This window comes from Tyto alba, unplaced genomic scaffold, assembly GCF_018691265.1.
Source record: "Tyto alba isolate M040663 unplaced genomic scaffold, T.alba_DEE_v4.0 Super-Scaffold_18, whole genome shotgun sequence".
Lineage (NCBI taxonomy): Eukaryota > Metazoa > Chordata > Aves > Strigiformes > Tytonidae > Tyto > Tyto alba.
In genome coordinates, this window is record NW_024881280.1 from 22,247,517 (window position 1) to 22,271,799 (window position 24,283).

A 24,283-nucleotide genomic window follows, 5' to 3' on the forward strand; every position below is an offset into this window, starting at 1 on the left:
CTTGATTCACAGGTTCTGATGCACATATCTCATTAAGGTAAAAACTCAGTACATTGGATTCAAAATTTACCCTGCAGGATTTGTGTCATACCTATCTCGTGGTCATTGAGGTAAGCAAGGTTAAGGCCAAAATTTCAGACATCTGTATTACTGATTGTTTCATTTTACTCTTGAAGGAACTTTTTCTTCTTGCCTCTCTTTTTGGATGTATAAAGCAATTTCTTGCATTCTTTCTCTTTGGGTGTTCCATGCCCAGAGATCAGGAGGAAGCAGTAAGATTTCCAGGAAGTATTTAGTTGTAGTAGATACTCAGAACAGTGTAAGCACCTACTGATGGCCACAGCCTTTAGCTTCTTGATACAAATAAAATTAAGGCATCCTTTACTAGGCTTTCTCCTGGACATCAGTGGAAAATGCACTAATAACTTCCACTGTCATTAAGGAAGATTGAACTGGGAGGAGCTTTTACCAAAGAGGAAGAAGTGCTGTGAATTTGTCCCTCACCCTAAGGAGTGGGAAGAAGGATGGGTAACAAGGCTCATATTATCTGATTTACCTTTCTTTTGCTTTTGAGCTAGGCAAGATCTTAATGTTATCCAGGCTCATATAACATCACATTCTGTTTGTTTCAATCGTATTCTGTAAAAGGGACTTCCATCCTAAGGTCTTTCCTGGAGATACAGAAATACTTATTCTTTCATTTAGCTCTTCTTCCCTACTGTTTTTACCAAAAGAGTCATATAGTATTTTACTTCTACAGTTGTGACAGTAGAATGAGGAGTATTGTGATGTAGGAATTTAGTTCTTACTCTTGAGCAATGTTTCTGCTCCTATCAGAGGAGAGTATAGTATCTGTTGAATGTGTATAAGCACAGTAGGCATTATTCATACTAATAATTATCTTGTCCTGTTCAAAAAATAAATAAGGAATCGAACAGTGTTGAATTTAGTGTTGGCTAGATTTCACAAGAGCTTTCATATTCATTCAGTTTCCTTGTCAGGTCCTGAGAAAATAATTAATTCTTTGGTTCAGTGCAACCAATACATTTCCTGCTACAGTATTTCACTCTTACCTGCTGGTTATGGAGAAATGATATACTGGCAAAAACAAAAAGCTGCAGTTTTTCTTGTGAACTCCTGTTTCATGAAGTTAAAAATGTTTTCCTTTTTGCCCAGGCTAAATTAAAGTGCACGACTACATTATTCTTTTACAAATTTTATTTCAGTAGCCCAACAGTCAAAACCCTTGAGGGTAAAGGAAAAGAGAGGTGAGAGAAGCTGATTTAAAAGTTTTAGGATACAGAAATTAATTCAGCATCCATTTGCAACCCCTACACTTTGGAGCTTTCTCTTCGCTTATTTTTCTGCAGCAGCCACCAGTCTAATCTCTCACACTTCAGGAGGTATGTGAGTTGTGCAATTCAGCTTCCAGTCGGTGGGCCATGTCCAGCTGATGGCTCTTTTGCCTGGGAGGAAGCCAAGAACATCTCAGATAACAAGGATCTTGGTGCTCATGGCAGCTCGACAAAGCATAAGAGGCTGCTGTCGCTGCTATACCCCATGTTGGCAATGGTGGCTGAACCTGCAGTGGGGAGGCAGAAGCTGCCTCCTTGTGAGAAACTGTTGTTTTTTCCATAAAGGCCCCAAACCTGGATCTCTCTGCTGAGGTTAACCAGGCCGATATGCATTGCCCACACATGCATACTGTTAATTATCTCTTTTGTGTCTTTCCATGAATAATAATTTGCACTGAGACCTGAACCAAGATCAGGGCCTCATGTTTCCAGATGTGGCACGTGTAGGTAATAAGAAGCAATCCTGGGCCCCCAAAGCTTAGAATTTAAAGAAGACAAAAAGCGAGGGAAGGGCACTTCACTCCCTGTTTCAGTGTGGCAGGATGAGGTTTGCATGTTGTGACTTGCTCTGTACCACACAGAAGACGTGAAATAGAAGAGGGAATTCAAGACAAAGATCTGATCCCCAATCCACTAAATCATTCCCCCAGCATGTCCTTGTTTTGCGTTAAGGAGAATGGCCCAGACAGGTCTGCCCAGTCCCTTCAGTAAGCATTGGTACAATAGGGAAGCAGACTTCCCCTATATTAAATTTCCCAGGCGTTCCCTTTATCATTTAAGCCATCATTTTAACTGCCTTGTTTCATAGCGCTTAACTGTCCAAGGAGCTGTATGATTTATATGAATAAGGGTTTGGCAGCAGCAGCTAGGTAAGACATGGCTTACTAATTAGTGATATGTTGCCATTGTGTCATTTACATGGCTTTCAGAAGGTGACTTGCTAAGTGTGTATCTGCATAGCAACCCCCCAAACCAACTGCATTTTTGTATGGGAGAAGCCATAACAGCTTTAAAGTAGACATTATGGGTGTCTGTACTGGTCTGGAGAAAGGTTTTCAGTCTGCGGCATATGCAGTCCTAGTGACTAACCAGCCACTGCAGAGTGGCACGCGTTGCTGTGCACAGCACCGAGAAAGCGGGGAAACTGTGTGCTAGGCATATTCACCTAGAGTTCATCAGTGTACCTCTCCTCTTGGCACGTTGGTGACCACAGCTGGGCATGGGCTGGAGCACAGGACACCTTGTTTGCCTTTGGTCAGAGTTGCTTAATATTTTTCGGTAACACCTTTGAGAAAGATCAGACAAAACTGTTTGAATACTGCTTTATTTTCCTAGGACAGGAGGGGAAGTATCCTAACATTTTTTTTAAAAAGGTATATTTTAATTTTTTTAAATTCATTTGAAGATTTTTTTTAACCAGCCAAATCATTCAGCGAGAAAGTGATGACAAAGAGGGCAGAGCCCCATGTGAGTCCCCTTCCCCAGGTCAGTCACACTGAGGCTTTCTAGCTCTAGGGCAACTCAGCTCATCCATGAGATCATCCTTCTCTCAAATTCCATATGTATTTGGTTATTCCATCTTTGAAACACGTTTCCATTCTTTGTATTTCTTTTAATTGCCTTCTCCTGGAGACACTCTTCCATCTACTCAGCTGGATGTTCCTGGCCATGCTGGAAGACAGGGCTGGTTTCCAGCCCTGGGTCCAAGACAGCTTCGTCTCTTGCTTCTCTGGCTCAGTGGGGGAGTTAAGCCAAGCGATCACAATAGAAAATCAGGACAGCTATAAAATTCACGATCATGTCTGATTTATAAAGATAACATTGTATTAAGTACAAGAAATTTTCTGAGGTTATTAGTAACAGGCTTTCTTCAGCCGGTCATTCCTGAATGGTGCCATGCGCTTTACTGCTGGATTGATTTATATGCCTTTATGATTTTAATTAACAACATTTTCTTCAGAGCAAATTACTAGTGATTGGAAAACTTCAGGCTGTTCAGTTTATCTATGCCAGTGTTTGGGAAATATTCCTGTGATCTTTATTTTTGAAATCTATTGAATATCATCAAGAGCACTAAATAGGCCATTTAAACACTGGGGGAAAAAATAATGCTTATACTTCTGGGAAAACATTTATGGTGATTCACATTTTGGAAACTGAAACACTATCAATGTTTTATTCCCAGATTATTTTCCAAGAAAAAGCTTGGATCCACTGCTGAATCAGTTTCTTCAAAGTGCTTAGTCTCATACTGAAGTTGGATCATGCAGAGAAGGCTAGAAGACTGTGCTGGGGGGGAGGGGGAGGGTGGGTGAGGAGACTCCTCCATCCTGTGACATTAATATAGAAGCATGGGATAAGCCTATCTAAGTCTCTAAGGAGACATTCAGATCCTACCTGGCTGTAGCAGAGGGGTACAGGCACTAGTTGTTAAAGGATCAGGATAAAAGTGTTTCTCTGTTTAGTGATCTAGACAAGCTGCTTTGGACAGAAAAGTAGAAAATTAAAAAATGCTTAATAAAAATAATTACCTGAAAATATACCCACTTGAAGATGGGAATATTCACTCTATGGGAAGAAGTCGTCTCTGGTTCTTAGTATAACTATTTTAGAGTTGTTTTTGACCTGGTGAAAAGAGGCTAAAAATCCTACTCCATCTTGATGTGAGTGAGAGCTAAGAATTTTACAGAAAATGAAGCCTTGTAAGAAAATCTCAAATGTGCACTTGTATAACAGGTTTTGAGCGAGTCTGGCACAGTATTTACTACTACAATATGAAGGACTGAGTTCCTTGATGTATATTTCTAGTTGGCATTTTATCAAGGAAATAGACTTTGATTTTTCTTTATTTTGTGACATGGGGATTGAAACTACATTTTCTCTGCCTTGATTTAAAAGCATTAGATCATTAAATTAAGTGCTTTTGCATAAGACTAAAATTGTAACTGAACAAATTATTTATGCAGAGAGAAGCAAGATAAAGTTTCTTTCAAGAGTTCTTTAACATATCAGATCGATAAGAGTCAAAACACCTTTACTGCCATTAAATATTTACCAAGACTTGGCTTTTGGAAGAGGGGCAGCTCAGTGCAGTGTGTTTGGCTCCATGCAATGCTATTGATTAGCTATCAGAAGGACATAGTTAATGGGTAACTGGAGGTATTACAGAGTGCTCCACATTCTTGTCAAGTCTTTTCTCTGAAGATGACCTAAAATAAAGTCAGTTACAACTGGCGTTCACCCTGCGACGATTGCACAAGCTCACCTACGGTATGAACAAAAGGTTCACAAGAATCAGTTGACCAGGGCTTAAGCAATCCTTTCTAGTAGTTGTTGTCATCACTGCTGGACTTTAGAACTGCACATGTTTACATTTAATTAGAAAGAACACACAGTTTACATCGCACAGTAGCTATCAGTATCGAATCAGAATTGATTTCTGCTCTCATTCTCAAATGACTGTTTCCTTCAGACTAATTAAAAAAAGGCACATAACAAAATGACTTATATAAATTTTAAAGCAAAGTAAACACTATTCCCTGGAGACAAAAATAAAAGTCAACACCACATAGTCATTACATTGAGCTTGTTTTCAGGTGATTCCAATACCTGCATTCTGATATATATCAGTACTATCAGATTTAGTTTATATAGTTGTATATATGGATGTATATGTATGAAGTACCCCTTTGCACTGAGCGGACACTTAACTGACCATTTCAGTTTTCAGGGTCAGGATTCCTACTTGCTTCATCTGAATTGTTGCAGTTTATCTAATACAAGAGATGATTCCGTAGTATTACTATTTTTTACAGAAGGATTTTGCTAATTTCAAATAAAATTGTTTGTGTGTAGTCCACTCACATAAACTGGAAGTCAGAGGCCATTATCCTTACCAGTGAAAAGCTGCAAAGAAAACTAAAGGCACGAACAAAATTAGCCTTAACACATAATGTCTAACAAATAAATCTCTATTAGATTTTGATAGTTACACAAGCAAATCTAAATTCAAACTTCAGTGACAGAAGTCATCATTTAAGGCTCCTAGCAGAAATACCTGACCCTGGAATGTGCAGGAAATTGTCATCAGGAAAAATCTGCATGTTTGGCATTTTGGAGAGTAAAGGTTCAAGCCAGCGATTTGCTGTATTCTGTCAAGTCTGTGGGAGCTGAAGGGGTTGCAGTCCCGACCAGGTTGGTAGTTTGGTGTGTGGAGCTGTAGGGGCTGATCCTGAGATGCCTGCTCAGAAGGCCTGATGTTCATTTATGCCATAGTACCTTGGTTTCCATATAAGAGACAGTGTTCAGAATGAAGCCCTTGGCAAGGATCATCAAAAAAAAGAAGAGAGTAATGCATACTGGATGTATTTTCTACCTGTTTTAGTTGGTATACCAACAGCTCTATTATTTTAGCGCACAGCCAGAGTTACTGCTTTCTTAAGTTTAGCTTTGAGGAAAAAAGGTGCACTGTTCTTAAAACCGATGTTGTCAAAACAATAAAAAATAAACCGCTATGACCTTTAGGACAGGATCCACCATCTCTTCTCCACCAAGTCTGTGTTCCTGCAAATCCCTGACATAGGCAGTTTCCCTGCTGGCCCGAAGCCAGAGTCGCTGGCTCCACACCACCCATGTACACACCCCTTCAGTGATCCATGTCCACCGAGTGGCCTCCAGCAGCCAGCAGAGAGGCGCAGGGGACTGGGAAGGTGAAAATACCTCTTGTCTTTGAGCTGGCTGTGCCCCTCCTCCCTGCCTGCTGCCCGCAGCTGAGCCAGGGTCTGCTCTGGCCCCGCTACGATGCTCGCACAGCCCGGGGAGAGCGGCGGGGGTTTTGTGATACACGGGAAAATGTAGAGTTGCTGGCACCATCTTAAACATCCTTTATATTCAGATACTAAGGTCACTCCTGATGACTTGATGCCAGTTCTGTCTTCGATTAATAGATAAGGTTCTCTCTCTATTTGCAGTGTTACCTAAACAATCTATTACTGTAGGGAATAACTACAGTATTACAAATACTAAGTTAAAGTTATTTTGTTAACTAAAGCCATTGGCAAATATTTAAGAATGGCCAAAGCATATGAATTGGCAATAAAGAACAGATACAAGATAGCAAAATTCTTTCTTGTAACTTCTAGTATGGTAAAGTAAACACCGTACAAAATAAAATTATTTTTTACATTTCAGATTAATTTTACTTAGTTAGAAGCAAGCCTTCAGGGCTGGATACTTGCACTCTGTGAACACTTAGGCTAGAATATGCTAATACAGCCAATTCCCTGTCAGAACACGACAGGAACATTTTACATCAAGCTTGGTTCTAGGAATAACATGTAGTCTAGTAAAGAGAAACTGTGAAGAGTATCCACAATACTTGCTGTTGTATTGAAGACACAATCCCCTAGTTTGTGGAAGAAGTTTGACAGCCTGTGAATCTGTGTCTTGCAATTAACACGGGTACATTGTGGAACCATGAAGATGTGTAATTAATGTTAACATGTCAAGTAACATTCAGGATTAAAGCATAAAATCTACAGTAGTCTCTTCTGTAAACTCAGGTGCACTATATCTGAGAGTTGATGTATGTCCGAAAAAAGCTAATGATATTTTATTGTCTTCTAGGCTCTAATTAATCAATTAGAGATAACAGGGACCACAGCTTTAGGTGCATCGTGTGCTCAGGAAACTCAGGTTCATTTCTTAACTACAAGTTATCAACCATTGGTCTGTGGATCTAGCTGAAGAGGATAGTACAACAGCTGCAAAAATCTCAAAAACACTTCCTTCTGCTCATCAGTATCATGTATGTTTTGCTCCATTTCAACCAAACATTATTAATCCAGAAACGATTTTTGTGGGGGTCCTGGACCATTTGATGGCATGTTGAATGTGAGGAATGCCACGTGATGCTGGATGTTGTGTGCATATCGCTGTCGTGTGAGGCTGTGCTGAGCAATTTGCCCAGTGGCTGCATGGAGTGAACTGGAGACATTTGATTACTGTGCAACTCTGTAAACGAAGGGTTTGTAATGGAGGTATGGTTTCCGATTATTTCTTGTTGAGAGCATGTCTCATCAGTCCTTCAACTTCAAGAAAGGCTCAGGTGATTGAATCACATTCCCCATGTCCTTGCCTACCTCTCCCAAGCTATTCACAGGGGAATGGCGTGGGTCCTGGAGAGTGAAAATGAGGGCCCAAAAGAAAATGTTTGCTATTTGGCATCATCAGAAGACCAACTGGGTTTAGTCTTGTCCTAAATTCAAACTGTGCTGCATATAACTTAGGTCATTCAACAGCGATGGGTCTCTTTTCACTACTGAAGCTCAGAGCAACTTGCAAAGGTCGTATTGTGATTGTTTGTTTTTAAAGATGAGGAGACTGAGGGCCAAGGAGGAAAAATGTGTTTGCTAATGGCCTTTAGTTTGTATTTGTTGAAAAATTGAAGTTCTAAGATGGATGATAGTCAGTTCAAATTTTCACTGTAGATAATGAACCTGTTCTCGAATCACCTAGTGTCCAGACTGTTTGGACCTATGTACAGGTCACAGGTTTCTCTAGACTGTTTCAGGAGAGAAGGCTGAAACTCAACCTACCGCTCACTGTGGATCCCTATTTACATGTAATTGAGTTTGGACAATATGGGCATGCATGATCAGCGTTAATCTGTCAACATGTTATCCTGTAAATTCCTGAAGTTATATCACCAACCACCACACAGAAAAAAAATCACTGGTGGGCTCTGTTCAACAAGTGCTTATCATTGGGTTTGGTGAGAGAGTATAAAATAAAGATGATGCTTGAGCTCAACCTGGATGAAGAATGTGTGGGTACACCACACACAAGAGAGCGACACTGTGATGGACTGTGACGGTGCAAAGAACATACTCTGCATTATGCACAGCATGCACTGCTGTTATAATATGGTCTGTGGCCTGTGCGCCTCGGAGTCTTAACACAGATGCTGCCTTCGGTTAAATTGGTGAGAGTTGTTTGGGTGGTTGTACTGAAGTGAAAACACAGTCCTCTTAACTCGTGTAATTGCAGATGAAGGAAGGCTAGTAAAATATTTGTCTATGGTAGGGCAATGCCATCTAGTTACCAGTCTACCATCTGCTAGGCTCCTGACTCACATGTAATGCAAACTTGACCGTTTTATATCCCCCGCTTTACAGCAAAATGTCAAAGTCCTTCTAGGTTTTGCAGGCTTTTTTTTAATATCGTCTTATTGCAGTGTTTCCTAAAAACACCTTTTGAGGTAGTATTTTCAAGGTATCAATGCTGCCTGACCCTTGGGTGCACTCAGAATATGAAGGGACCCTCTTCAAAGCCATCCTGAGTGCAGGCTGAGGTCTGAGAGGTCTCCAGAACTTGAGTGTCAGAAACATTTGTGGTGAAAAGCAAGGTCAGATCTACATGCCTTTGGGAGTATTGGATATGTTTATCACCGGGGTGAGGGAGGAGGGAGGGGACGAATAGGGAATGTTTGTTTTTTGAAGGGTTTTTTTTCTTCCTTTAGGTGGAAAGTTTCTCTATGTTGTTCAGTAATTGCTTCAGGTGGAAAATAACTTACCACCTTGCAGCAAAAGTATGCCTGGCAAGGAGAGAAGTGTTATAAGAGCAGTACTTCATACAGTTGATTTTCAGCCAAAGTCAAGTCCCGCTGGGAGCAGTTACAACTGGTGAAATTTTTTAGCAGGCTTGAAGCTGCCTTGACTTTGGGGGCTGAGGAAACCTCTTGCTATCTGCAGGAGCTGCATAAATGGCATCATCACGTGTCACTTTTTCTTCTGCCTGGACATAGTTAAGGTGAGCCCTCGAAGCTCTTGGACCAAAGCTGAAGCAGGAAAGAGGCCATGCTGCCATTGCAAAGCAAAAGGCTTACTGTAAAGAACATGTGAATTACTTAAATCAAGGAACTGTTTGAATGCTTCTGTGGCCCATTCTTCAGGGCTAAAACTCCCATTTATTTTTGATTTATACCACCAATATTCTTTGAAGAAATAATCTTTGGGACATTAATGAAGAAATTTCAAATTAAGAAGTATCAAAAGGGACTAAATAAAAATATTTTAGCAAAGCACATATTGATGGAAATCTGGTAATTGCATGCTTGTGAAAAAAAAATGTTGAGAAGTTCTATCAACCACAGTGCCTTTATCTGGAGGGATCACACTAGCTACAAAATATATACACATCAGAATTTATTGATCACCCAGATGCAATCATTATGAGTTAAAACATGTAATAGTGTATTGCATACTGTATTGTTCATGGCCATTCTTGGAGAAGGAGCTCAGCTGTAGCCACACACAGCCAGGATTTTAAGAACTAAATAAACCACTATTTTTCCTATGTTCTGGTAAAAAACCTCTCAGCTGGTGTCAACAAGAGAGAACATTTAGTCTATCCTCTTTTTTTTTTTCATTAATCAGGAACCCATATATTCACCGAACAGTTTAGCTTCTCATCTGTCTTTTTTTTTCTTTTAATCTTGTGCCAGGTGTTTAAGGAGCAGGCAGCAGTGGTATTTTGGTAACCTGCTTTCAGCATTATTTGCATACCTTTGTATTTTTCCATGGTGATCAATGCTCAACCATAGTGGAACTTCAGTCAGTAAATTTTATGTGCAACTGTTAACTTAATTTTATTTTTAATGAGTCTGTTCTAGGGATTTTAATGTCCCTTTATAAATATTTATATTTTCAATATGTCTTCATTTAATTGAAAAGGTTCTTCACATTCTTTTCAGACAACCACAGGTAGTAGGTGTAATGACGTATCAACACTCTGACCTTTTAGCTTCCGGATTTCTATTAGTTCATCCACATTTTGCTGGTCCATGTGTATTATATTTTAGTTCATGTATGATTTTCCTCTATGGTCTGTCAGAATAAAGGATGTTTTCCATACAAACACCTTAATAAACCGGAAAGGCAGAAAATATGCTATTGCATACTAGCAGCTGTCATGCAGACAGTCTTGAGTATTGTAATCAGTGTGCACTGCTACTAGAAATCCAAACTGAAATAATATTTGATATCTGCATGGTCATCAGAGTGGATGGTTTCAAGTCATATTCATCAATACAGCAACAGCTTCTGATATTCATGATGTTGTTTTGAAATTACTTCAGTTATTTATCTAAAACCACTGCTCATTATGCTGTCCTGTTGCCATCACTTTTGTTATAAATGTCTTCCATGGATTTCTTCTACTACCAGTGTAATTTTTCACTGGTATAAAATTCACCAATGAATTATGGCTATGAAGGGATGAGAAGCAATTGTTGCTTATTCCATGGAGAACTTGCTGGTGCAGGTTGCTTCCCTAGGAATCAGCTATTAATGTGATTTCTACCATTGCACCTTAGTAACTCAAGCAGCTGGCTACCTACTGATTCCTTGAGAAATAATTCCACAGTCATCAGGCTTCATTAAGAGTTTTTTACCTGATGAACCACCCTCTTCTTTTGTTCTCCTTTTTTCAATTTCTTCTCCTTATTTATAGGTAATCTGACTCTCTACGATTCTTCTTTTTGCTTATTTTCCATAGCTATTGTTAGCTGATCAAGGCATATTTATTTTCTTTATCTTCATTAATCTATTGTCTGAAGACCCTATTCAATTTAATTTTAAATTTCTGATCTCCCTTTGATTTGTCCAGAACTTTCTGGCACACAAATACAAAGTACATAATACTGTATTCTGTTTTGTAAAATGAAAGAGTAATATTTCTGTGCTCTATGATTTGGTATCTCTATGAATATACCTCAAAATCATGTACAAAGCTGAATGGGTTGAATATTCATCCATGACATTTTAGTGTGAAATAGATGGTAAATATGTCTACTTTTCACCTGAGTGAAACCGAGACAGTGGGTCAGAAAGGACCTTGCAAGAAATTATGGTGGAGGACACTACAGATATTGAAATGTCTCATGATAAAACCCTGATGTTGGCAGGTTACCTATCTTTGTCTACTATAGAGAGGCTGTTTAAGACACAGTGTATTCTAGTACAAGTGTTACTAGCTTATTTAAACCATCATCAAGAAATATTTTAAGCTTCTTCTCACAAAAATATTGACCAAAGACCTTTAGAATAGGTTAGCATGTGCAGATTGTTCATATTTCTAAGTAACCTTGCTGATTTAATTATTTTAATTTTTGCATTGTAGCATTTTTATTCCTTTCATTATATTGAAAAATCTGCAATTTTACAAATAAATCTCCTGTAGCTGGTGAATCTGATTGCTAAAAGAGAGTCCTGTGCAACATGAGTTAATAACACATCAGTAACTGATTAATTCAACTTCATGTAAATCACGCTAACAACTTTTTGCTGCAGCTCAAAGGTGATTAGGAAGATGCTACAGCTGAAAAATACTGCCTTTTAAGTTTTTGTTGAATGTATTTTTTACTTTATAAAATTCTGATAGTTGTTACATACTTCTGGAAGACCCTTGTGGAAACGGCATGTTCTTTCTATTCTCTTTCACTTTTGAAATAAAACTTGTTTTGGTATTAGTGCATGTGGATCCATATATTATGATATTAAAAATATTAATTAAACTGAGTGTAGTATTCTTGCATCTCAGCCTTAGACTGAAACTTAATAACGTGTATGATTTTGTTTTCCCAGCTTATACAAATCTATGTCTGAAGGAGTGGGTCTGAAGGACCAGCTTACCTGTACTTTCGGTACTTCTGAAGGTGGACTGCAAAGCAGGGAGGATGTTGTGACCCTTACCTACGGCCAGATTGAAGATCTGGCAGCTCAGCTGCAGCAAGCTCGGTCAGAGCAACAGGACACAGAGCTGAAGCTCCAGAAGGCCCTGGAGGCTTCTCGGGAGGCCAATGAAAAAGTTCAGAAGTAAGTCACTTGCCTTCTTTCCAGAAAAATTGCAGTCGAAAACCAAATGAAACTTTGTTTCTTCTGGTATTTTCACTATGAAAGTGTGGCAGTACTCAGAAAAAGGTCCCTTAAAACGATTACTTCTTTGTCAGCCGTTCAGCTGCTTACCTACTCAGTGTAAAGCCAATCATTTTAATGATTTTATAGTATTACACAAGTCAGTGTGCCTGCCATTACTGTTGTGGAAACTGCTTTCTACACACACAAGGCACAGAGAAAATGTTTCTATCTCCTATGAATGGTTTTCACTGTCTTTTTAACCCATGGCAATCCTATGGCAATATAGTATTTGCCTTTATAATTGCATGGTAGAATATTAAAATTCTCATTTTTGATCTGTTACACATCTGGCAGGTTTCATGCCATGGTAAATGCTGCTGGGATTGTTTAGGGGTGGCTTCAAAATCTCACTGAAACCAACTGAAGCCTCTGAGTCAGTGAACAGGGATTATATTCTCTTTCCCGTCATAAGATTCCCTTTTAAAAGGTTACTGAACTCCAAAACCTGCAGCTCATCTCTACTGAAGTCCTTATTGTCATGTTTGTTACTATTAGCACATAAGCCTTTGAAGGTCTGATTGCTGGGACATAGGCAAACGTGTAGGCAGAGCCTCTTCACAGTCTACCACTTCATATCCCTCCATTACATTCACCAGCTGCAAAATGCCCCTCTCTCACCCTCTCTCACACTTCCAAGGTGTCCGATGATGAACTGATGCAAACTTTCTTGTCTGTCCATATTTGTTTTCACCTTTAATGTCTACAGCATATTTCCAGAGTAGCCAGAAATTGGTTTATAATATATTGCAAGGACCTGACAAGTTCTTCCTGTTTAAAAAAAAACACGCTGAGTTCTCCTATTAAAAAAAATAAATCATATTTTTATATTTTTTATTTATTTGTAACTACATAAAATACTGTTAAGATACATATATATACACACACACACATATTTTCAGTCATCTCTTTAAAACCTCCAGCGGTTGTTTGAGAATCATTCAAGTCTTTATTCTGAACACTTAGATATATTTGAAACTTCAGCATGTGCATGCTTGATAAAAATAAACCTAAAAAAATAATTACAGCATGTTAAAGAGAATATTGGCTAAACCTTTCTGTACATTGTTTAAAGTTGTTATTTAATTTCATTTTATTTACAAACATTTACTATCCATAGATGTTAAAGTGAAGGTTGTTTTTTGGTTTTGTCTTTTTTTAGTGAAACAGTCCTGTTTAATCCCTTGTAACCAGGGTGGTTAGAGTAGGAGTGCAGCCACAACCTGAATTAAAGTGGTCGTGATGCAGTGCTATAGTTAAAAGAATTTATGCAATTTAACATGCTCAACTACTTGGGAAAATTTTGGTCAGGTTAGTTTTCTTTATTGCAAAGATCAGACCACTGAGCCTATAGCAAAATTAAACAATTGGGTGAAGTCTTTTGATGACAATAGCATGCCCTTTTTACCAAGAAACTGTGGAAATGCTCTGTGCGTCTTCCCAGCACCCGGAGTCATCCACCCCCATCTTATAATTCAACCTGCAAACAGATTAAGCAGCTGAGTTTGTGGAAAGTGTGTTTACTTTGAGCTAAGAACCCTTGTGTGACACTATAGAGATTCCTCTGACACCTCTGGGAGAGCTACACAGACAGTTCGTACCCATCAGCAGGGAAACCGGGCTGAGAATTCCCAATTTCTTTGTAACCTCAACCGCTTCATACAAATCAGTGTTTGGCAATTAGGCAGGAACTCATTTGTTAGCTTAGCTTTTTATTTAGAAGATGTAGGATGTTCTACATTTCAAAAAGGAACTGATAATTTATAAACCTGTCAGTGGAAAGGCTTCTTGGTATTAATTACACTAGTATTAATTACTAGCACTGTTTTAAGAGGATGCTTATTGTAATTTAAAATGTGACACTACAATTCGTAACCTAAATAGGGTTCTAAAACATCTGTTCTTTTGACTTCTAAATGCTCAGGTAAAATTGAATTCTGACAAACGAAGGAAGTATTTTTAGCAGCTATATAAAGTAGTTTCTCAGTATTGTTCAGTAAAATATTTGAATAATGTAGCAACAGTTAAAAATCAGAAAGAAAATAATTGCAAGCTTCATTAAGAAATAACATAATTAGAATAATTAAAATAATGTTGAAAAAGGAGGTACTTTGTATTTTATTGTAATCTACTGGTGTTCACTATACCTTTGCTAATCTGTTCTCTGACAACGCTAAAGAATTTTTTAATATTCTTAAAAACATCAGTGTTTGAATTCAGCAGCATATGCAGAGCTTGAAATAGAGATGTAATTTCTCCACAGCACTGCCACCATGTCAGCCATTTGTGTACCCACCTGCAATTGTTGCTTTCTAAACGTGAGATCCAAGTCAGAATAGTGGTCCTGTGTTTTCCGTTAGGACACAAAGCATGTTAAAAATTTCTGGATCCTATCCCACGTGAAACAGCAGCTGTGAACCAGAAGGGGCATATACTGGAATCTGCTTATAGTGAACTTGGATATAGCACTTTTCTATTTATACTGAAGTAGAGGTGAACATCTCACATCGGCTGACTGCAGAGTGAGATATAAATTGTGACTGTGTGCTCCTGCCTGAGAAGATTTGCCATCCTAGCCGAGGTGGTGGTGTGAAACAGAAAATGTCGAATCTCAGAGTGACCACACAGGTTTAACATCATTTGTTTGAATCTATTTTGATTTTGAAACATTAACAAGATACACATTACACTTTTGAGAGAGAGCACTATTCTAGTTTCTAAGGCAAATACACATTTTAACTATGTGGTGTATGTAAATAAATACATGTATGCACACACATAACTACATATTTATTCAATAGGAAATTACTGTGATCTGCATGATACTTAATGTTTTTAACAAACTCTGTAGAATGGCTATGACTATAATTTTCTATATTTAATTAATGTTTCTAATTCATGGTTACAAACAAAGAATTAGGACGGTGGTACAGAATTCACCAGGAGTGTTGGCACAGTGCCACAGGCCCCCTGCAAGTTTCTCCTGCCCGAGAAGCCAGGAGCCAGCTGGTGCAGCCCCAGCAGGGAAATGGGGCTGACCTGGAGAAGGTGGCTGGAAAATCCTGTGAATTAATTAATGCCTCTGCCAGCAGAGGAAGCAAGACATTTTAAAACTGTCCTTCCTGCTGGAACCTCTGGGATTGAGGAGTGGCTACTGATGTCAGTGAGATCAGAGGAGGTTATAATGTAATACCAAATCAATATTAGCCAATTATCAGTAAAGGTTGAAGCCAGTTTTTTCCAGGAAAAGTTCTATTTTTCTGCAACAGCTTTGCAGCTGGAGTGAATTTTAATGCAATTTGTCTATTGAGGGCTTCTATTTTTTCTCATAATTTAATGATTCTAGCTCAGTAAAGTGTAGCTCTCTGCATGTGAGCACCATCACACTTGCACACTCACATAGCTGTGTAAGGTGGCAGCAGAGGGTGCGTGTGTAGAATTTCTATGTAATCCTCTAAAAGTAAACACAAATCCAGAAAGTAATGGTGCAATGCTAAAATACACAGGTATGAAAATAAGCATAAATGATGAGAAATATTCTGCTTGTCTGCTTTGTTGAGGAAGTTCTATGAACAAAGCAAATATAAAAGTGATGCAAAACAGAAATTATTACTTCATTTGTCCTTAACTGTTTATTAAAGAGGATTTCATTTATGTATGTATGTATGTATGTATGTATGTATTTATTTATTTATTTATTTATGGGGCAAGTCAGGAGAGTTACAGATTTGGATAAAATATTTCAGTGGATTGAATAGATAGGAAGACTAAGCAATATTCTGAATAAGCAAGATCGTTTTATCAAAGGAAATTGCTCTCTCATAAAAGAAATACTACCCTTAATAACATTTGCTTTACCTCTCAAGGTATGGTTATTTTGGCCACCTAACCTTCATTGTTACTGGAACACACCCTTTTTTTGGGTAGTCTTGGATTTCCCTCCAGCATTTCTGAACATGCTTTCTCTGCTTTTGTAGCTGTTCACTTAGCTTCTTAGCTGATGCTAGTAAGTAAGTTGATCGATGACACAACAGAAACAAACAGTTCTTACCAGCATTCAGCACAGTTTAAAAGAATACAAAAAATGGAAAGAAATAAGAAGCAAGTATTTATTAAGTGGTTAGAGTCCCCCTCTTCTGCAAGTAAAACTAATCCGCCTTCCGAGTACAGGAGCTGTGTGCATTTCACATCAACATCCAAGACGTTCTCCAGTGCTGGCTGGAGGGCCTAATCTTTCTCAGAATGATCCGAGCAGTGCAGTTCAAGAACAAGAATGAATATTTGAATAATCACACCACAATGTGAGGTGACCCTCCGACAGGGGACTGACCAGATACACATATGGATTTTGGGAAGACGCTCTGATGCTCTTTTTTAACACAGCTGTGAGAAGAATGTGGCTAAGACCCGGTAGTCTTTCTGGAGTATAGCTGGCAAAGGAAACCATGAGGAGAGGAGAATTTAACACATGGGTGTAAGAGAGTCCGCTTCATTGATGCGATCTGAGGGGAATGTCTAATGACTGGAAGAATCAAACTTGGCAATGAAAACACAAAGCTCTTTTCATCAATTCAAACGCTGACTCTAAAGCTGCAGATGGTTACCTCCAGCCTCGCCTATTCAGTGCAGGGTTGTATAAAATGGCACTTTGGTGAATACTAATAGATCAAAACAAAGATTTAATAACATAAAGATGTGGTGTTCATTTTTAAATGAAGATACAGGTCAGTGTCTCAGAAAAGAGTGAAATAAGTATCTTTATGTATGGGTCTAAAGTCTCTGGAGATTTTTAACTGCAAACATGATATCTTTAGTGTGCCGATTGTATTCAGTAGAGCCCAGCTATTCAGGGGACAGGCTAAAAGCAAGATTTCTGAATTATTATACTAATTGGGCCTCTTTGCAACATGCAAATATTGCTAACTAGTTATCTCCCTTTTAAAATCATACCTACATATATTTAGTTGAAGTATACATTGTAGCTTGTATGCGTTCAGTCACTTGTTGTAGATAAGAATGGAGCTAGTTAATTAGAAATTGCAGGCAGAAGCACTGCACAAAAGAAACAAGTTGTACATTCACTGGGTCTTAAAGCTATTTGTTTTGGAGGAACCACCAAATGTTAGAGAACTCGGTTGGCTTTATTTTAAATTTCAGAGTTACATTTCTTTACTTTTCATCTTTCAAAATAGTAAATATAATTTGATTTCTTACTTTACTAAGATGTTACATTTAGATGTTCAGACTTCCCTATTAAAACTAGACTGACTTTTTTTTTTTTTTTTTTTTTTACTTGCAAAACTGTGTTCTGGAGGATGTCAGATCGGCACATTAGCTACTGGAAGCTAAGAGTATGGCTTCACAGATATTAATTGTTTCACTGATTTGTGTCAGTGAATAATTTAGCAGATGTCAAAAGTGATTTTGCTTTTAATGAAAACCATTGTGCTGCCTGCTGCTGTGAAGTTCTGCTGGGATTGAATAGTTGGTAATCTTTTAATATCATATGGGGAATAATTTAATTGGTGCTGGAATTTTGAAATGTAAAGTAAGTTCTGGTGACTTGTTGAAGAATGTAGGTGTAGAGCTAGTTTCTTAGTTACAGCAAATTGGCTTAGCTCTGTCACACTGAGTTGCATTCATTTGTCCCAGTTAAAGATATGACCTGTAGTTTACTGAGAAACAGATGCTGGTGGGTACATTCAAAAGACAAGCAAGTGAGGGCAAAGTGCTGAGATTATTGTACTTTCTACAGCAAGGCACAGAAGTCAATGGTTTTCAGAGTTTGTATGGAAGGAAATGGAGAGCCGAGGAAGACGCCTCTTGTAACAGTCTAAGATACCAATGAAAATTAGCAATAGTTCTGGACTTTCGGAACTGGATCAAAAGTTATTAAAGGAGATTCAACATGGAAAAAACTGCTTGATGGGGACTGATGTGTTGGCTGCCTCGTGCAATGATTAAAAGCAGATTATAAGCTCCATGGGGCCCATAAGAGATACACAATCTCCACAGGCGGGGTTTTATGGTGTTTAGGAAACCCACACTAGCCAGATGGAAGATTCCCAGACACGCAAACTACCACATACCCCGAAGAATTCTGCAGAGTGCAGCAGAGCTGATGCAAAATTTCTTTGGCATGCAAGACAAGAATAGGAACATGAGAAAATCTGAAACACAAAACCTAGTAAGTCACATCATATATACAAAAATATTACCATTGACTAGAGTAGCAATAACAGGCAGTATGAGTTTATTGGATTTAGGGGCAATACGCTTGGAAGTAGTCTGCTTTAGGAATTCTGTGAGGAATTAAGACTAATTGAAATGTGTGAAGAAAGTCGTGTGTGATCTAACTGAAAGCAGTACATAGTAGGGTCAGAATTTATTTAAATACTTGGAATTCTGAACTAGCGCCAGTGACTCCTCTCAGAAAAATTCCCCTCAGACTGCACTAATATTCATGGTGAAATGATGAATTAAAAAGTCTTGTAGAGATACCTGTTTGTTGTAATAAAAGAATTGAGTAAGTCAGTGAGGTTATGTGCAGCTTCAGAGAAATTCAACATATAGAGGGAAATCAATTTTCTGGGTCTGGAGAAATAAAATATTGAACTAGTATTCAAATCTAAGGTGAGCTGAACAAATTCAGTCACTGGTGGCATATTCTCTGGACTGTTGTAGGCATACTGCATTTCTGTATCTCTAGGCACATCTTGTTTCCCTTGGTTAGGCTAACGTATTATTCATTCCGTACAGAAGGAAATATATCACTTTTCCAAAGCTGTAATGAAATGTATTTTCTGCATTGGATTATATCTTTATTGGATGACACTTCACTTACCAGTTTTTGAATCGTGTACTTCATGTTACAGTCCAGATAAAATCTGTGGGCTGTGATGGAGGGAGTGCCTGAAAACTTCGTACCACTGATACTGATAACTTCCCAGCCCAAAGAAGAGAAGACTTGGGTTAGCATAAGCAGAACTCTTCTGACTGAAAAAATACAAAACAATTGACTTTTTGTCTTTTCTGCCTGGATTCCTTGGAGATCCAAATGGAGAAACACATGCTGAACCAGAGTGATGCACATTGATTGCATCAAGATCCACGCAGAGCAGCGTGACTTCAGACGTTTTCTTTCAAAAGCTTCCTTGGCATCTGTGTGCCCCTGCCCTAGTTTTCTAAGTGGTTGTTTGGGAGCAGGGGTACACCTCTGGGCTGTGACAGAATGAGCCGAGTTTCCTTCCCCATCTGAGGACATCCTGGTTCAGATCTCTTATATCTCAGAGGCGTATTTTAACCACACAGGTTTGGTCTGCATGCTCTCTATTCCTTGCCTTGAAGTAGTACCACGTAGCAGAAACAACGCCAGCTTCTCAGATCAGAGAGCAGTGAGTAGGCTACTCACCTCTGAGAAGCGAGACCTGGTTCTGACACTTTCCTTTAGGGATTTTTCCTCAGTTTTATCCAATGTCTGTTGAACATAAATACAGAGCCAGTATCAGAACACTCATCTCCCATTTTCCAGATGAGCACCCTCAGTCATCACCCATGGAATCACACCTTCAGGTCTAATAACATCTCAGATGTTTCTTCTATATAAATCCATGGCTTCAGAAGGAGAAGTAGAGAAGACTTTTCAGCCCTTGAATATACTGATCTCCTGAGAAGTGGCAGATGTGGGTTAAAACGTTTTCCTTAGCTTGACTGAATGCTCTAGCTGATAGTATAATTTTTTATACTTGCTTTAAAAAGGAGAAGTAGTAGCACTGCTGTTATCTTTGTCACCTTAAAAGAAACAAGTAGACAAGTGCCCTCAGGTTAGTTTTAGAGAAGGGCAGCTTCAGGATCTCTGAACAGTTTGGATCAAGACACTTAAAACAAGGGGCTGAGATTTAAAAAAAAAAAAAAAAAAAACAAAAAACACCACAACCTGTATTTGGCTAATTTAGGACCACCCTTCTCTTTAAACTAGTTGTTGCAAATCCCATCCCAAGCTGCTGCTGTGCTCTCTGTGCAGTCTGGAGGAGGAATGCACACATGGAGCTGCAGATCCTGATCTCAATGCCAGAGTCCTGAAAGACAGATCTGGTAATTTTCAGAATTACTGCAGCTGAGACCCTTTGTAGTCCTAATGATTCATAATATCTCTTGACATCTCCTTTTCATTTGAAGATGGCCCTTAATAGAGCAGTGTGTGGTATCGGTACCAAAAGTCTCGTACAGTTATAATGTGTGATACTGCCAGAGCAGATTATGGGATATCCTTCTCGTGGATATTTTGGGTGTCATAAATTATAGTGAGGCCTTTAGTATCAGATGGTTTATGATCAATGCCAGGATTATGTTCAATGGTGTACTTAACAGAATGAAGACAAAAAATCCCAACCAAAGGGAATGACAGATAAGCCTTCCCTGCATTCCTTGCACACCCAAGATATCCATTGACTGCAGGGAGTTTCACATGGATGAAGAATGCAAAACTGAGCGTACAGTCTAAATCAAGTATTTATTTTCTTTGTGTAGCTATGGTTTACATTTACTTAACCTCTGTAAATTGTGGATTGCAGTGCAGATATTGTTTTCTTAAAGTATGGGTAGTTACAATATAAACACAAATATTTATCATCATTTGAATATTTATCATCTCAGCCTTTTACGAAAATATAAGCAGTGCTGAAACTTCATTCTCTCAAACACTAAAATGTATCCTATGAAAGTCAAATGTTTTCAGAGTCAACATAATCACAGCATCCCAGTTTTTGACCTGTGTGTTCATTTACAGTTTGCTTATAGCTGCTTCACCGAGATGGAAGTTTGTAGATTACAACATGGTTTTATTGATTTATCAGTAGCAAAATACACTAAGTATACTCAGTAAACTGGATCGGCTAGCTCTTGGGCTTGTATTGTATAATATCAGCTTGTTGTGGAATACTTCAGAACAAAATCAGAATGTTGGCATAGTTAACATCAATGGTGTAAACCAGACTTACAAAGACTAATATTTAGTAAGACCAATAACACAAACAAATTAGATTTTTAAGTTGTTTGCCCAATAGGAAGAAGCATGCTGACACAGTATTTGTAAGCTTATAGTTAACTATTCTATGACAAATTATTAAATAAATTGGAAGAGCAGATTGAGTGCTCCTTGAAGAACAGCAAGAAAACTTTTTCTCAGACTTGCTTTTTTTTCCAAGACAATAAAATGAGTGTCATAGCAAATAATCATTTACTTTCATATTTTATATCCAAATAAAATAAGTCCATGGCATTTACATTGCCGTTACTAAATAGTATTTGGTTTGTTTGCAAGAGTCATTTATTTGTGGCTTGGCTGAAGGAATAAAAATAAATTTGTGGTTCTTTCTGTTAATACTCATACTGTTTCTTAACATATGCAAAAGATTGAATACTGTAAATGTATGTGCAGAAGCTCAAAAAGAAAGCCCAGACTTTCTGAAGCTTCTGAATTACGTATAATCTTTTGCAGAATTGCTGGAACAGTTCTTTACAGCAACAAATAGAAATAGCTGACTATGCCAGCAAGGTATTTCACTTTAAGCAAACTTGAAATAACTTAAATTTTTCCACTGCTTAAAATTAAGTGTACCTTTACTGAAGCAGGGGCTAGTTTTCTGAAGAAAAAATTACGGTTCATGTTTCTAATCTAATACTGAGTCATTATTTAATAGCCAGATTTTTACACAAGGCTTTTAATTTTTTTAACGAGATTTTGTAGAAAGGCAACATCGGTTGTATTAATGAGAGCTAACAACAGCTTTAACCCCATCATTGCCACTGATGTTTCATTGGCAAGTTGCTCAGCTTTCCTGTTCTACATTTTTGCTGCATGTGATATGGGTATAAGGATATAGATCTAAACACCGAGTTGTTGGAAGGCATAAATCTTTAGGATGAAATTTTATCATTTCAGCTTCAGATTATGGAATTTTTGCCCGTAGAAAGTATCAGAATGCAGCCTTTGAATGGAAAACAGTGCAGGTATTAGAGAAGTGTATAATAAGATTACTGTATTTAGCGCTGTATCTGTCTCATATCCATTTCTATCACCTCAGTCTTTGATAAGGTAATCATAAATTATTTAAAGGATGTAAGATACACATCTACATCTGATAAAAGGGATATCTAAGTGATGAACTCAACACAAAAGGTGTTTCACAAATCTCAGATTGCTTTTGAAGAATTTTGTGACTCTTGATGTAAAGCCAAATTTTTGTGCTTTCATGAGCAGAAATTAAAAAGTTTTTCTCCTACAATAAGTCCCATTCATGTCACCACCAGGAAGAATTGCCACCAAGGCCCGAGTCTGCAGGCTCACCAATTCAGAAGAATTAAAGCTGTCCTCAAAATGAGCTGAAAGTCCACTGCTTCTGTCCTGAGACATCCTTGCTTGGGAATTCACTCATCTCCCAGGTGCAGGAGGAGGAGCTCATCCATTCCCAGTCAGATGGCAGGAGCATGGAGCAAAATAGGCCCAGAAGACCAGAGAAAAAAAATCTCATGTGAATTGTCTTGATAGAATGGTGCAGAAGACAGTTGGAGACAGTCTGTCTGCTGGCTACTGGAGAGAGGTTTCTGAAGGTTAGAAGGGGAAGGCTTGTTTTTACCTTAATGGCCTTAAATGGCTGATAACTTAGTAAAAAACCTATGAAGTATTTTAAGGAGCACTATGTATGTGCCGAAGACACTTTGGTCTGAAATGCTGTCTCAACTGGTATTTTAAGACCCCTTTTTTTGTGTGTAAATTATCAGTTAGGCATCTTTTCTGGTTTTATCTCTGCATAGGGGACCCCACTGCAACATCACCATAATAGAAAAGCTTCATGCTGGTCTATCTATAATATATTACAAACATTAAGAGGAGGAGGATGTTTCATCCATGGAATTTTTGTTAGTCTGCTACTGAGGGAAGACAGCTCTTATTTTTTCTAGAAATACTTTTTAGAAGTATGACTAAGTGTGAGTCGCCCTGAAACCAGAAGTCTGTGGGCACAGCACCAGAAGGGTGGGGAGTTCACCTACTAGTCTGTGCCCATTAGGAGGGATTTATCACAAGTGGGAGCTTAATTAAATGTCTTCCTCTTACATTCAAACCCATTCCCATCATTACTTAATCTCTCAGTGATGTAGAAGTCATTCCAGCTTGGGCAATATCACATCAGTTATGCTAGGAAGGCAAAGCTATTGAAATACATCAAACCTATGTAAAAAAGTATTATTTTTAATCTAAAGTGGATGGATTTTTATGATGGTTTATAAGAAGGAATTTTCTCTCCACAAGCTCCAAATTACTCTTGGTCATGAGGGTAGAACCACCTCAGGGAGGTAGAACATAATTGAGAGCTACCTAGAGCCAGCAAGTCTGCATTGGGTTTTGTAAAATATTTGTGGAATCAAGAAAAAAAGCTCATGTTGTCTTTATTGTTTATGATATCAAGAGGAGTCTACCAAAACTGTGCTTTGATGGGATGTACTTGGGAAACAGCCTGAGTAGTACATCAGTATTTGCCATTTTACAAACTCATTGTAAATAAGACTTGACTAGAACATGCCCAAAAGAGGATAGACTGGCTTAGAATAGGCAGCTGAGAGGTTCACACCTGGCCTTACAAGGAAGAATTGTTTGAAACATACAGAAAGGTGTAATGTGGTGGTTTCAGATTGATACTTCTAAAGTTTAGATTCTCTTAGTAACCCCATTCTCTACAGATCCGTAAATGTATATCAGTCTGCTGTCCTGCATCCTGAACGTTCTTCCCCTGAGGAATCCTGTCTAACTGTTCAGTTTGAGCAGGTTTGAAATACTGTTTGGTTTAGATAATCGATTTTTGACAATGCTTTTAAATATTCCTGAAGAGGGATTTAGAACAAACCAAAAGCCTCTAAAAGGTAGGTCCTTTTTCCATCTCCTGAAATACATCTCAG

The 24,283-nt window shown here is 38.3% G+C and overlaps 1 protein-coding gene across 2 annotated transcripts in view; it reads left to right on the forward strand.

The window, feature by feature from the left end:
- The window catches only part of MIPOL1 (mirror-image polydactyly 1), a 192,089-nt gene that overhangs the window by 154,347 nt on the left and 13,459 nt on the right, over positions 1-24,283 (forward strand). For both annotated transcript variants that reach the window (XM_042790920.1, XM_033008656.2), the window contains exon 12: positions 11,999-12,229. In XM_042790920.1, the coding sequence (XP_042646854.1) occupies positions 11,999-12,229 (231 nt within the window). The remainder of the gene's footprint in view (positions 1-11,998; positions 12,230-24,283) is intronic.